The sequence below is a fragment of the Scheffersomyces coipomensis genome (genome assembly GCF_036884675.1).
Source record: "Scheffersomyces coipomensis strain NRRL Y-17651 chromosome Unknown DFJ63scaffold_6, whole genome shotgun sequence".
Lineage (NCBI taxonomy): Eukaryota > Fungi > Ascomycota > Pichiomycetes > Serinales > Debaryomycetaceae > Scheffersomyces > Scheffersomyces coipomensis.
In genome coordinates this window covers 152,212-166,863 of record NW_027042897.1, presented here as the reverse complement: position 1 = coordinate 166,863, position 14,652 = coordinate 152,212, and the positions used below count along the sequence as shown (strand labels likewise).

The following is a 14,652-nucleotide window of genomic DNA, read 5'->3' as shown; positions in this document are numbered from 1 at the left end:
TATAACCATATTAAACATCACAAGTTTACCAATACAAATTAAGACTAATTAGTATGATATTGTCATATGGACTTACAGGAGGGGGGGATGTAAAGAGTAGGTATACATTGTAAGATATAACTATATAATAATACAAAAAGCTGATAGTTTCTATAATAAGTAAGAGATGGAGGGAAAGAGGGAAAGAAGAAAACGATAATATCGAAATAGTAAGGAGTAATACCGAAAAGAAAAGAAAAGATAAGGAATGTGACGAATGAATGTGACGAATACTGATATTTGTAATCGATCATAATGATTAAGTAAATTAATACTTTTCATTTAAATGATTGCATTACAAATATAAAAGAAACCAACCGAAATAACAAAGAAAGAAAGGCAGAACCCCCAACTCAACCAATATAAGAGAAACCCAACTGAAATCAAAAGATTAATTAAATAATCTAGATTAAAGCAGCAGCGACAATAGCTAAACCAGCAAAAGCACCAACGGCAACTTGGTTTGAACCAGCACCAGCTTCTAAAGTAGAAACTTCTGGAGTGGTAGCATTAGCGAAAGAAGTAGCTGGAGCACATTCAGTACAAGTTCTAGTTTCATAGATAGTAGATTCAGCAGCGACAACGGTTGGAGCAGCAGAACTGGTTAAAGTAGTTTCAATTAAACATGGTTCAGTGATAACTAAAGTGGTAGCTTCAGTAACAGTGATGGTTGATGGAGCACAAATACTTTCTTGATCACAGATAGTGACGACGACTTCAGTAGAGTAAGGACAGTAAGTGGTGAATTCAGTAACGATGATATCGGTAGTGATGGTGGTTTGATTTGAGAAACCAGCGAAAACAGTGGTAGCAGCAGTTAAAGCAAATAATAAAGATGAAGCGTACATTGTAAAGTAATTAACGAAAGTGGAGGGGGATAGTTATAGTTTAAACTAAAAGGAGTGTAAGTGTTTTAAAGGAGTGACTTAGTGAGTTTGAACTAAAGAGAGAAGAAGAAGAAGTAGAATTAAAAATTATAAAAGGAGGAGGAAAACTTTTTAATTATATAAGATTAAGTTACGGGAAACAGAGGCGAAAGAGGAAGTCAGTAAGATCAATGGGGAGGGTTTATAGCATATTTTGATGCCAAATTTGATATGATTTAAGGAATTAGGGGCCGCCGTTCCATAATTAACTATTATAAATGAAAATTTTTTCTTTTACAACCTACAAAATAAAATAATATTTTATAGTTACAATTTAATTATAGTTTATACCGGTTTAATTTACGGATAAAGAGGATGGGTTTTTGCATATAGTTACCAGGATTACAATATCTCATGCATTTAGTACAGGTTGTTACTTGATATAGTAGGATACCATAATGTGTAAGTCATAATATGAACTATATTGACTATAAATTTACCACATTTCAATATCATATTAAAGTTGTTAAATTTGGTTGTGAAAAGTGTAAAAATTTTCAGTTCAGTTCTGTGTGACTCTCCATTTAATCTTTAATTTTAATATGTAACTAATTTAAATTTCTTTTTTTTTCTGGTGTGAACAAGTACACGACATTACACAAAGAGCCTCTCATAGTTAACGGATGAATAGTTTAATTATGAGGGTCTGGAATCGATACTCATTGCCTATTTAGGAAGTCTAATTAATTAATTAATTAATTAATTAACGGTATATTATCAATTTCATTCAAGACAAGACAAGGGAAAGGCAAAGTGGAGAGTAATTAGGGGTACAACCATTCAAATCAAATATACAACCACTACTATTAAATAATAATTACTGTTATTACTAATAAGTTTCAGTCTTGTAATAACTCGGAGTTGTCATAAGCTTTACCTATTAAAATTAACATTACTACAAACCTATCTCCTTACTAAAATAAAATCATACTACTGCTACTTTAACTCTACTACTATAACACTACTATAACACTACTATAACACTACTATAACACCACCATCAAACTTAAACTACTTCTTATATCATATCATATCATTATATTATGAGCTCTTTAAGATGTAATGTAGTAGAAATAATTTTTATTGGTTAAATGCACGACCACTAGTTTTTTTTTCTCGGGATACCGAATGTTTGAGTTGTATGGATGTTTGCGGTGTGGATGTTATAATCTTTTTTTTTGATTTCTGTGGCCGCGGTATGAACCGGTGATTGATAATGATTAAATGCGGAGTCAACCGATAACCATATACTACAATAGCAATAATCATCCTAATTATATATATAATATAAATATAATATATTTATTTATTCAATTATAAAAAGATGATAATTATAATAATAAAACAAAACAAGCATAAACAAAACCAGACTTTAATAAAATGTTTAATCACTAAGTCAATCAGTCAAATGAATGATGACTCAAGTTAAACCATAAACATTATAATAGTAATAATAATAGTAAATAAAAATAAAAATAAAAATAACACCTTTATATCAGCATCAGCATCAGCACCATAATCAAATACAATAACAATTTGATTAATTTGATTGATTGATTGATTGATTGAATAGTTGAGCTAACGAGCTCTTTAAACAAATAGTATAAAAATAATAAAAAGTAAATAATAATCTTAGTAATAAATAGATAGTAAATTTAAAAAAAAAACTTGATAATATAGAATGGATGGATGGATGGATCTAATCTGATAATCGCTTTCTTTATATCTAATATTCTTAATCAATAAGAATAAACCTCATAGAAATGAATCAACCATAAGAAAAAGTAGGTATGAAACCCCTAATAATCCTTTAATTCTTTTTCAAAATCAATGGATGATAAATCAATTTCAAATTTTTCTCCAAATGTATTTTCACCAGAATATAATACATATAAAAATCCATCATCATCTTTATGTTCTTCATAAATAGTACTAATTAAAGCAGAAGTTGGAGGTAAAATATCATTAATAAAAATAAAAATAGCCTTTTCACTTGGTAATTTAATTCTTTTTCTAATCACATAAACAAATTGTCCCACACTTAAATCTAATGGAACTAAATATTTCCGTTTATCAATTTCTGGTATTTCTGAATTCTCAACCTTTTCACAAATAACAGGAACTCGATCTTTAAATCTTTGAGTAATTCTACTTGATTCAGCCTTTCTCTTTTCAAAGGGATGTTCGTCTTTAAATGCCGATCTCATGGTAATGTTCTATAAAGTTAGTTAGTTAGTAATTGATCAAAGTGAAAGATGTGATGTCATTGTTGTTATTGTTGTTGGTTGCCACAAAAAATTGCCATTCATCCCTTATCTGATGACACCCTCTAGGTAATGATTCTCAAATCTTACAATCTTGATAGTAAGATTATATGGTTGATGGATGTAGTAGTTGATATCGATTGATTGGATTGATTGATTCAAATGATGGTGTAAGATGGTATAATCAAAGTGGAATCAGGGGGGGGGGTGGATAAGTGACTGACTGAGAGAGAGGGGGGATGTGAGGGAGGGAAGGAAGGATAAGATAAAATAAAAGATGGGGCAAGCATAAGGCAAGGATCATGACAACCAACAGTTGTGGTGATGTGGTATGGTGATAGTAGGTATACATACTGTGCTTGATATTGATTGATTGATTGATTGATGATATAATAATCAATTAGTAAAGGAAGAAGAAAGAAGAAAGAAGAAGTATCAGAAAGCAAACAAAGTAATTATTATTATGGATAGATTAACTAAACCAAAAAAAGATGAGTGATTGTTTTTAGAATGGAAGGCAAAATCAAAACACAGTTAATTCCTGTATATAACATTACCGTGTCTATTTCTCCTTATCAGTAAAAATATCAATTAGTGTGGTGGTGGTGGTGCTGGATCTCTTAACAGTATAGTACCCGTAATTTGTTGGCCTTTAGCTTTAACTACGGTTGTTGTTGGTTATCCACACACGTTTTAATAAGGTGTTATTATACTACAGATTATATATGTTATATGTAGTTCATTAACTAATAGTTATTAGCTTAACAGTTATCAGTATAGACAGATAGATAGATAAATACAGTATATATACAGCCTCTTGCCTTAATTACAGTGTGAATTACTCCGAGGGAAGAAGAAACATAATCCCCCAAAATCAATAACAATAATATGTAAATATCTGTTTCAGGTGTTAAGGTGACTCCACCTAGAAAGGGTGGTATAAGTTAGAGTTCATGAGTAGTCATAATATCCATTATAGATGATTTATATATAATATGTAGACAATATAAATAGTGATTGCAATTAATTGTCGTGGTGATGTTTTCATTCTGTTGCTTGTAGCGGCTAACAACCGAATTATCAAACAAAAAAAATATGTGCTACCATATCAACCCCATAACTATATATTACTTCTCTTCTTTTTTTAGAATCACCATTAATCAACATTTAACGTTAACTACAGTTACTACAGGGGTTAAAATAATGGTTACCAAACAACAATTGGATTCTTTACATAATGTTAAGAATATTCATCATCATAATCATGACCAATTATTATCATCTTATTTACCGCCAACTATATTTCCATCAGAATGGATCATCCCATTCATCCCAACATCCTCCTCATCTTCATCGAATTCATCAATGGAATTATTGGACTCTAATTCGGTCTTGTCTCATCCTAATCATCATCCTCATAATCTTAAGAACCATATTGACGATGAGAAATTATTAACTGAAAGTATTCTTTCTTATTTATTAGAATCACCATCATCATCAATTGAACCTCAAATTCCAAAATCATTTATTGATGATCATATGATAAATGATTATGATGATACTGTTAGAAATTATAAATTACTGGATCATGGATTTGATTCGAAATGTTCAAGTTTATCTAATTTAACTACCTTATCCCGATTAGAAAATGATCATCATTATAATGAGACTACTACAAATTTTGATAATCATGAATTAACTAAAGAATTGAAACTTCAATTTATAAATGAATCGGAAATGTTTGGGGTTGATGATTCATCATTATTAATTATGAATGGCAAAGTTAATTATAATCAAGAATTAATTAAATTAAGTGATAATGATGGTGTGGCTGCTGTTGTTGCAAATAGTAATAATAATAATAATAATGATGATAAAGAGAGAGGTTCAACTGGTGGTATTACTACTACATTAGATTTTATTACTGAAACAAGACCAAGTAAAAGATTCAGATCCCATTCTGCTGTTGATCTTAATTTCCCCAAATTACCATCTAAAAAGCAAAGATTATAATAGTTATAATTAGAAGTATAGTATAGTATAGTATAAGAATAAGAATAATACGCGTCTTAAATAATTTAAATAGTCAAGGGACACGCCCCACCACAACAAAAAATAAGTCCACACCAAAATTGGAAAATTAAACAAAAAAAGTTATCTATAACCACCAACTTCTACTTCATTTGCCATCTGATACCAATTCATCAAATTCAATTGAATATCAATCAATCAATCAAATTACAATGTTAAGACAAACTGTTCGTTCCTTCGCCACTACTCCTATAAAATCTGCCTTTGCTAGAGCTTCTATCTTGGGTTCAGTTGGTGCTGTTAATTTTAGAGAAACTAAAGATGGAAATAGATTTATTCAATATTCTTTAGCTGTTAATAAAACTTTCCCTGAAGAAACTACTGAATGGTATAATATTTCTGTATTCAATGAAGGTCAAATTGCTGCTTTAGAAAAATTCATTAAACCAGGAACTAGATTATTAGTTGATGCTGATATTAAACAAAAAGTTATTGTTGATGAAGCTACTGGTGAAAAGAAATACGTTACTAATTTCAGACAAAAGAGTTTTGACTTGTTATATTTTGGTGGTAAAAGAGCTGAAGATGCTGACGTGACTGAACATGAAGAATAGATGTATTCATCTTTAATTCAACTTTCTCTCTAGTTCTAGTTCTTAACCTTTATATGTACATATCTTTTTGTTATATTTTTATCTTCTTCTTATTTGTTTTGAATATAATTTGATGATTATTATTCATTATTATTCCCCCTTCCTTCCAATTACTTTTGAAAATTTTACTATTCTGTATTAATCGAAAAATTTTATCTATCTTCTACGTGACTAAATGTATATTTTTAATAAAAAATAAGACTTACTTTAAATAATTTAACTACACTTATAATTTATCAGCTAATGATAATTCATAAGCAAAGGCAACGGTTAATTTAATATGTTCAGTAACATGATCCCAATCAATTCTATCAATAGTATCCATTACAGAATGAATGAATTTACTAGTATATTTCATTTCTGATTCAATTAAAAATGCGGAAGGATAACCATTTTCTAAAGCTGATGAATGATCAGAACAAGCATATCCACATGATGATTCATGATATGGAATTGAATTATAATGATCAATGATTAATTTTATAAATTGATTTAAATTAGCAGAGGTATAATCGGTGATTAATCCAAAATGAGGTTCAATCCCTTGATCAATGGTTGTGGCAGTATAACCGGTCATATCTTGTTGTAACATACCTACTACAACTTCATGATTAGCAGCATAACTTGAGAAAACATCAATCGAACCTAATAATCCTCCTTCTTCAGCCGAATACCAATGGAATTCTAAAGTGTTATAGGGTTGGAAATCTCCACTTTCATAAGCTGCAAGTAAGATTCTTAATGATTCTAAGATCGTGACTGTTCCTGAACCATCATCATCAGCACCAGGAGCAGATAACAAACTAGGGAATAAAAGATTAATTGAATCTTGATGAGCTCCAATCACCACTTTTTCAGAAACTTGACCTGGAATACTAACAATGATGGAGAATTGATCCCATGATTTATGATTGAATGGTTTAACAGTGACTCCCTTTTCAACAACTGGTTCAATTAAAGTCGAAAGTTGTTGGAATAACCATTTACTACTTTCAAACCCTGATTTTGATTTATAATATCTGGTAAAGAATGATGTAAAATTAGATAAATTATCATAAACCAAATCAATATTAATTGATTCATATAATTTTTTAACTTTTTCATCATGTTTAACTTCAGTAGGATACTTATATTCGGGGACCTTTTTAATTTGACTCAATTGTTTGGCACCAATTAAATTTAAATCAGGAAGGAACCAATTAGATTTTGATGGTTTAGTGATAATTCCTTGTTCATAAGCTTGTTCAATGGAGATTTGTTCAGTGATATCAATGAAATTGATATTAGATCTTCTTAATTTCATTTTTTCGGCTTCCTTGATGATTTTAAATTCATTAGGACTTAATTTAATTAATCTATCTTCATTGCCACCTTCTTGAATGGATAATTCTTGTTGTAATAATTGTTGATGTTTATTCCAATCTGAAAAGAAAAACGTAGGAAAAGCCAAAGCTAATGATGCTTGAACAGTGATTAACACAATAGACACCTTCATTGTAGTAGATATTGATGGTTGAATAATATGGAGTTGGAGGAAGAAGGATGACTAAAGTGATGTCAATTTTCTTGTGGAGGGAGGGATGATAAAGGCTGGTACTTTCCAATTTTGTGGTCGGTCTCAATCTGTGTGGCTCTTCTTATCCGATTAGTGCACAAGACTTCTTAATTAGGAAGTCTACTATTTAATAGTAACTTAACTGCAAATACACTATGTAACCATATAAGTATAATCAAGTTGAATAGTAGTATGTATATATATAAGGTCAATTGATCAGTTTATGTAATGTCATTTATAAGTATCAGTGTCAATTTGATGGTTAATGTGAAGTCACTGATAAATATTGTTGATGCTGCCAAATTTGATGGGAGAGTATAAATAGAACCAAATGACCCACTCATCAAAATTTATTTACTTACAACTTCTACTTCTTCTTCTTCTTCTTCTTTATCCATAGTAAGATCCAAATTTGTTTCTTTTTCTAAATGGTTTACCCTTAACTAATCTAATTCGATTTAGGATAATTTGTTACTTACTTTATTCTAGAAATCGTTAACATGAAATGCAGATTGAATGCTTTATAAATATATATATTGTTATATTATTGTTATTATATTAATGTAGTTTCATCTCTTACGTATAACTACTATGGATTGATGTATTGTTATATTGTATAATACAGTTACTATTTCATTATACTTGTTTGTTGCAAAACTATTGTATTCAAATATAATCATAGTTACTCTTTTAACTAAGTTGATCACTATTGTATTCAAATATAATCATAGTTACTCTTTTAACTAAGCTGATCAATATACTAAATGGTGTTCAATTTCATCTTTGATGATGGATGCAATTAAAAATAGCTTATTATCAATCTAATGTATACGTCGTGAGGTCAATTTTCAAATGTAGTCATTTCAGTGGTCAAAAAAAATGGGTATAAATAACTTCAAGGAGGTTTGGCAAAATAGTTAAATATTTCTTCTTTCTTTCTTCTTCTTCTTCTATAATCCCAAATCCTGAAACTAAAGAGAATCTTGCTCCTTTGCAAGTGCATTAGGATTATTTATTTGTTTAGGAAACTGTTTCAAATTACTACATTATTTAGGATATAATATTACTAACCTTCAGTAAGTCATTATCGCATAGTAAATCTTTGGTTTTAGATATAAAGCAAGTGATATCAATATAAATATATGTATAATTATAGTATAATGAATTTTGTTGTAGACGAATCTCTATATATAACTATTAAAACCATAAATCAGATCAATTGATGTGGTTTATAGATCTTTAAACTGATTAAAAAGGGGTGAACATGTTTATTTGGTTGATGCTGCCAAATTGACTCAATTACTATAAATTAAACTCAATTTCCACCTTTTTTTTTTAGAATGATTTAAATTTATCAATGCTTTATTTATAATCAATAAATCAATTATTAGTATTGACGACGTCAAAGTGTTTAGGATACACATATTACTAACATCAATAGGCTCCATGAAGCATAAATTTCGAAAGACGTATGAGGTTCCCTTCGATTTTATCTACCTGTTTATGTTCAGTATACATTTTATTATATTATATTATACTATGATTTTAATGATGTAGAAGAGGAGTGGATTGAATATATAATGGTTAAATTAGATTAAACTAATGTAGATTGATCTATAGGATACAACTAAAACCTAAATAATGATGGTAGATAATAGATTTAACTTTTTAGAGTATTGAGGAAAAAGGGAGACTATAAATTGAACAGAATCACTTTTTAAAAATTTTGAAAAAGATAAATTATTTACATCTCTTCTTTCTTCTTTCTTCTTCTTTCTTCGATACTTACAAAGATACAGCATGTTAAATTGAATTAAGGAGCATAAAATCGTGATCTTCAACCTTTTTTGGTCTATTTATGTTATACATTTACTTACCATCAATTTAGCATTATTTGTTGTAAGACCCTTGAAGAGATTTCTGAAGCATTTTAATGTGAAATTATTATTATTGAATCCTCAATTTTTTAAATTTATATTGAAAGTTATATTATTAAATTTCTAAAGCAGTTGACTCTGTTTAATGTAGTTGTAAATGTAACTATGCGCTGGTCAGAGTGATACTGATTGAACTGACGTTAAGTATCTTACTTTTGGATGTTGCAAATGGATCTTATTCATCTATTACGATACTAAATTCTTCACTTAATCCCAATCCATCATCCAATACATCATAAATTACTATTTATAATAACTATTAGTTGACTCAATTGGAGATCTAACATTCTTGAAGTGACGATAGTATTGATTCTACCGTCAATAATGTGTTGTCAAATATACTCCTTTCGCAATTCATTTTTAACAATTTACACCATCAATTCCCACACAATTATTGAATCAAGCATATAAATCAGTCAATTCAACTACAATTGATCAACTTCTGTCATATATCCCTCTTCCAACTCATTTCTATCGTCATATATCCCATTATACCATCTTTATTACTGGTAATTACAAATTTACAGCCAAATTCAACTATGGTCGTGTACTTTGTCCCAATCCCATCAAAATTTTTTTCCTTCTGGGTATAACCATAAACAAATGTTGATTTAAGATTTACAGCAATTTTTGGTATACAATTAAAATTGGTAAAAGTTATTGGGAATTCAAACCATATCAAGTGGGATTTTCGAATTAATGACAGTAGCCATGTATAACACTGGTCAATCATTCAATGCAGCATCTGCATCCAATGGTTCTAGTAATGTTGGTACTAGTGCTAGAACTCCATCCAGTACTTTGAACAATTCAAAATTCATAACACCAACCTTACCAATTAAAAATCCCAATTTAGAATCATTACAATTCTATGAAGATAGAAACTCATCAGGAATCAATTCATCAAGAGGGAACTTATCAAAACGATTTGTTCATCCTGCCAACTTTGAATCCAATGAAGTCAATTATAAAATCAATGTTCCAAATTTTTCAAATTTAACTCCATTAGAATTAGGGTCTAAATATATTAGTGATTTCAATAAGATTGATTCTATGACACCGGTGGATTTATATCATGGAGAAAATATAAGTAAGACTGATTCAGGATTGGATAATTATTATTTCGATTATGATCAAGGATTAGGAGAATTTTCAAGATTTGAAAAAATTAATCAAATTAATTTTCCGGATAAATATTTCGATGAATATAATTCAACTCAATTGATTACTAAATTAGGTTTATTCCATGATATTGAAAGAGCTTGGGTTGCCATTGATAATAAATTGTTATTATGGAATTATAAATTACCTCAATCTTCATTCAATCAATCATCTCAATTCTTAACCATTGATCAAATAAGACATACTATCTTAACTGTTAAATTAGTTAAACCAAAAGCAGGTGTGTTTGTCAAGGAAGTTAATTATTTATTATTGGTTTCAACCACCATGTCAATTCATATATTTATCATCAAATATAATCCTCAATTAAATAATTTAGAGATTTTTAATCCTGATTTATCAATTTCAACTCAAGGTTTAATTGTGAATAATTTCACTGTAAATCCAAAGACAAATGATATTTATTTCAGTGGTGAAGGTGATGGTATAAATATTTGGAGATTGGATTATTCTAATAAATCAAGTTTTATGAAAAATAAATGTGATAAAGTTTGTCTTACTAAAAGTGGTCTTTCAATGGTAATTCCAAGTAAAATCCCAGGTCTTGATTTATTCAATTATTCAGAAGATCATTCTTTACCTTCTAATTCATCCATTAATACTCCCCCTGCATCTGCATCAGCTTCATCATCTACAACTACTACCCCAGCCAATGATCCAACTAAACTTGCTAATATCCCAGAATCAATCGTTCAATTAGAAATCGATGAAGAAAGAGATATCTTATATTCATTATCTAATAAATCCGTCATAAGACTTTATAAATTAGATTCAAAAACAGAACAATTAACCGAACAAAGTAGACTTACTCCTGCTCAAATTTTCAGATCTGCATCCAGTTTATTCAATGATATGAATAATATTAAAGTATTTGAACGTTTTAAAATCATTGATATTCAACATATATCATCTAAAGAATCAGGTACAATCCAATTAATTGCTATAACAAGTAATGGATGTCGTATATTAATCAAATTAGGAGGTCCAACCTCTACATTAGGATCTTTATTACCATCAAGTTTAAAATCAAGATCAGCTGCTAGTTTAAGATTGAATCTTGCTACTATTAAATTCCCTCCATCTCGTGAAACACCAGTTGTAAATGCTGAATTAGATGCCTTCACCAAAAGTAAACAATATTTATTTCAATTGATTCAAAATCAACAAAAATCTCAGCTTTTAAAGAATACAAAATTATCAAAGATTATAAGTCCAGGTGTATTTCTATGTGTTAAACGAACTAAAAAATCAGATAAATTATTTATTGCAACTGCAAATTATGGATTTTTAAAGAAAAATAATAAATTAGTTGAAGATGCTGAATTCATAAACTATACCGGTGCTTCAGCCTCTTCGGCAAATGAAGATAATGGATCATACACATACATTCATGATATTGTTCAATTGACTCCATCCATGAATGCCACTGAAACTCCAAATGGTTATTGTAATATATTAGCCAGTCAATATACTAAAGAACCATTAAAATTTGCTATTTTAACTAATTTTGGTATCATCATTTATCAATATAGAAATCCTGATCTGATTTTAAAATCTTTAAAGGAAGAAACTATTGAAAATTTCATTGAAGAAAATGGTTTTGAAGAAGCTTGTTCAACTTTATTATATTTAGCTTGTGCTTATGGAAATACTCATAGTTCGAATGATTTATTTAAAAGAAAAGCTCAAGTTTTATTCTCATCCTGTGGTAATAGTGCTAGATTAGTGGATAATCCAACCATTAGTCAGTCTAATACCAATGCAGGTTTATTACCTCATCAACTGCAACAATTGGCCAATATCGGAGGTACTACTCATGATTCACATCCAACTGTTGATCAAGTTATTTTAAGTGATAGATTCTATGGTACTATTTTATTAATCTCAAGATTACTTAGAGATTCATGGAATAAAAAAGTATTCATTCCATTACCTCATATCAAAGTGAATAATATTACAAATCAAATTGATTCTAGTTCCATTAAAGAAGATAATTTATTAGTGAAAGGATTAAATATCGATAAGAAACAAGTGGAATTTTTCATCGGATCAATTATTGTATTGATTGATTTCTTTGTGGAAAATGGTAGTATCATTCAAGGATTAAATGCTCCAAGTTATAGTTCTGATCCAAATCAATTTGAAAGTGAAGTTTGTCTTCGTGCTGAACATATTGCCTTTGGAGCCATTATAAAATCGTTAACTTCGATGAAAGAAGCCTTTTCATTCTTGATGGTTTTAATTGAAGAAATTCAAATTAATCAATCTAATTTCGATGATATTTTTAAATTCTTATCATTGGTTAATCAAACTAATCTTTTAAGTTTATCATTTAAAGATCTTTTATTGCCTAATAGAGAAGTAAAGAATTTAATTAAAGATTTACTTTCATCAATCATTAATAAAAATATCTTAAAGGGAGGTTCCATTGATTTAATTGCTGACTCTTTACAAAATAGATGTGGATCATTCTGTTCAATAGATGATGTATTTATCTTTAAAGCCATTGAAAACTTAACCAGAGCTAAAAATATCGGTAATAGAGATAATGATCTTAAGAATAAATGTTTAAAGAATGCAGTATTATTACTTGAAGAAGTTCATGATTCATTAACTTTAGAAAACATTGAAAATTCCATTAATATCATGTTGGATTTGGATTATTATGTGGGAGCAGTGGAATTATTATTAAAATTGGCCCAAAAGATTGGGATTAATTCTAAGATTTCAAGTAGAGTAGCGTTTGATGTGAATAATATTACATCAGCTACCACAGCTGCTAGAACTGTTGAAATTGATAATGCTAGGAAATTACAATTATATAAATTAATTTTCAGTATTCTTACTAAAGTTGATCTAAAAGCATTAAGAATTACCGAAAGTAATAATCAATTACATATTAATGAATTTATTGACATTAGAGATTCAACTTATGAAACTTGTTTTGCATCCCAGGATAAATTTTTCCATTATCAATTTTATGAATGGTTTATAAGTCAAGGTGTAAGTGAACGATTATTAGAATTGAATACTCCATTTATATTACCATTCTTAGAAGAAAAATCAGTTAATGATTTAACCTTAAGTGATTTATTATGGTTATACCATGCCAAGAGAGAACGTTATTATGATGCGGCCACTATTCTTCATGCACTGGCTATTTCTGATTTTAAATTGGATTTACAACAAAGAATCGAATATTTATCAAGAGCAAATGGATTCTGTAATTGTGTTTGTCCACCAAATTTAAGACAAAAAGTAATTCAATTATCTTCTGTGATTCAAGAATTATTTGATGTGGCTAATGTTCAATTGGATGTATTAACTGCTATTCAAGCTGATGATAGAATCAAACCAGAGAATAAAGATATCGCCATATCGGCCTTGAATTTCAAAGTATTACCAATCACAGAATTATTTAATAATTATTCTGATCCATTAGGATATTATGATTTAGATTTGGTTATTTTTAAAATATCAGATTATAAAAATAGTGATGATATTTTAAAACGATGGGAATTATATTTTGAAAAAATCTATTATGATTATTTCAATAATCAAAAATCAAAACATCAAGATGCATTTTATATTCATCTTCACAATTCATTCACTACCATTGGATCCAAATTATCATCTAATGATTTAGTATTCCCTATTGATGAATTAATCAAATTGATAAGTAAATATATCAAACAAGCTACTGAAGAAAACACTACATCAGCAGTGGAATCACCACCAAAGGGTGCTATTGTTGATATGTTTATTAAATCAGGAGTTAATTATGATAAGATTTATTATGTGATGAAATCATTGATTGAACATAATGCGTTTGAAATCTATGCTGGGTTCACTACTGAATTAAAAAATCAAGAAATGACTTATTTGATTAAGAATTGGTATGCTACTGATAAGAGACTTCGAGATTTAATCAGTGCTGATAAAATAAACAATTTAGGAGCTTATTCCATTGATAAAGATCCTATAAATACATTTGTTAAAGGTAACGGAGTATTTGTATAGAGATATGTATAAGTATTATTTATATATATATTAAAAAGTTTAATG

General features: G+C 28.8%; 6 protein-coding genes across 6 annotated transcripts; 3 read left to right on the top strand and 3 right to left on the bottom strand. All coding sequences in view use genetic code 12, as the record gives it.

Moving 5' to 3' along the window:
- Nucleotides 1-443: 443 nt before the first annotated feature.
- PGA26 (Pga26p) lies at nt 444-887 on the bottom strand (the record flags this gene model as incomplete). Its single annotated transcript, XM_064908438.1, has 1 exon — nt 444-887. The coding sequence occupies one exon, from the start codon at nt 885-887 to the stop codon at nt 444-446; it is 444 nt and encodes a 147-aa protein (XP_064760270.1).
- A 1,877-nt stretch (nt 888-2,764) lies between these two features.
- On the bottom strand, nt 2,765-3,172 carry AUT7 (ubiquitin-like protein; the record flags this gene model as incomplete). The annotated part of the gene is made up of 1 exon (XM_064908437.1): nt 2,765-3,172. The coding sequence occupies one exon, from the start codon at nt 3,170-3,172 to the stop codon at nt 2,765-2,767; it is 408 nt and encodes a 135-aa protein (XP_064760269.1).
- Nucleotides 3,173-3,949: 777 nt separating this feature from the next.
- DFJ63DRAFT_211427 (uncharacterized protein) lies at nt 3,950-5,616 on the top strand. The gene has a single exon (XM_064904044.1). It carries the CDS (start codon nt 4,325-4,327, stop codon nt 5,240-5,242), a length of 918 nt encoding a protein of 305 aa, XP_064760268.1. The 5' UTR covers nt 3,950-4,324; the 3' UTR covers nt 5,243-5,616.
- Nucleotides 5,358-6,007, top strand: RIM1 (Rim1p). Its single transcript, XM_064904041.1, has one exon. The coding sequence runs from the start codon at nt 5,473-5,475 to the stop codon at nt 5,872-5,874; it is 402 nt and encodes a 133-aa protein (XP_064760267.1). The 5' UTR covers nt 5,358-5,472; the 3' UTR covers nt 5,875-6,007.
- A 132-nt stretch (nt 6,008-6,139) lies between these two features.
- On the bottom strand, nt 6,140-7,408 carry DFJ63DRAFT_289599 (putative aminopeptidase; the record flags this gene model as incomplete). The annotated part of the gene is made up of 1 exon (XM_064905240.1): nt 6,140-7,408. One exon carries the CDS (start codon nt 7,406-7,408, stop codon nt 6,140-6,142), a length of 1,269 nt encoding a protein of 422 aa, XP_064760266.1.
- Nucleotides 7,409-10,116: 2,708 nt separating this feature from the next.
- Nucleotides 10,117-14,607, top strand: DFJ63DRAFT_289447 (uncharacterized protein; the record flags this gene model as incomplete). The annotated part of the gene is made up of 1 exon (XM_064905230.1): nt 10,117-14,607. The coding sequence occupies one exon, from the start codon at nt 10,117-10,119 to the stop codon at nt 14,605-14,607; it is 4,491 nt and encodes a 1,496-aa protein (XP_064760265.1).
- Nucleotides 14,608-14,652: the final 45 nt, after the last annotated feature.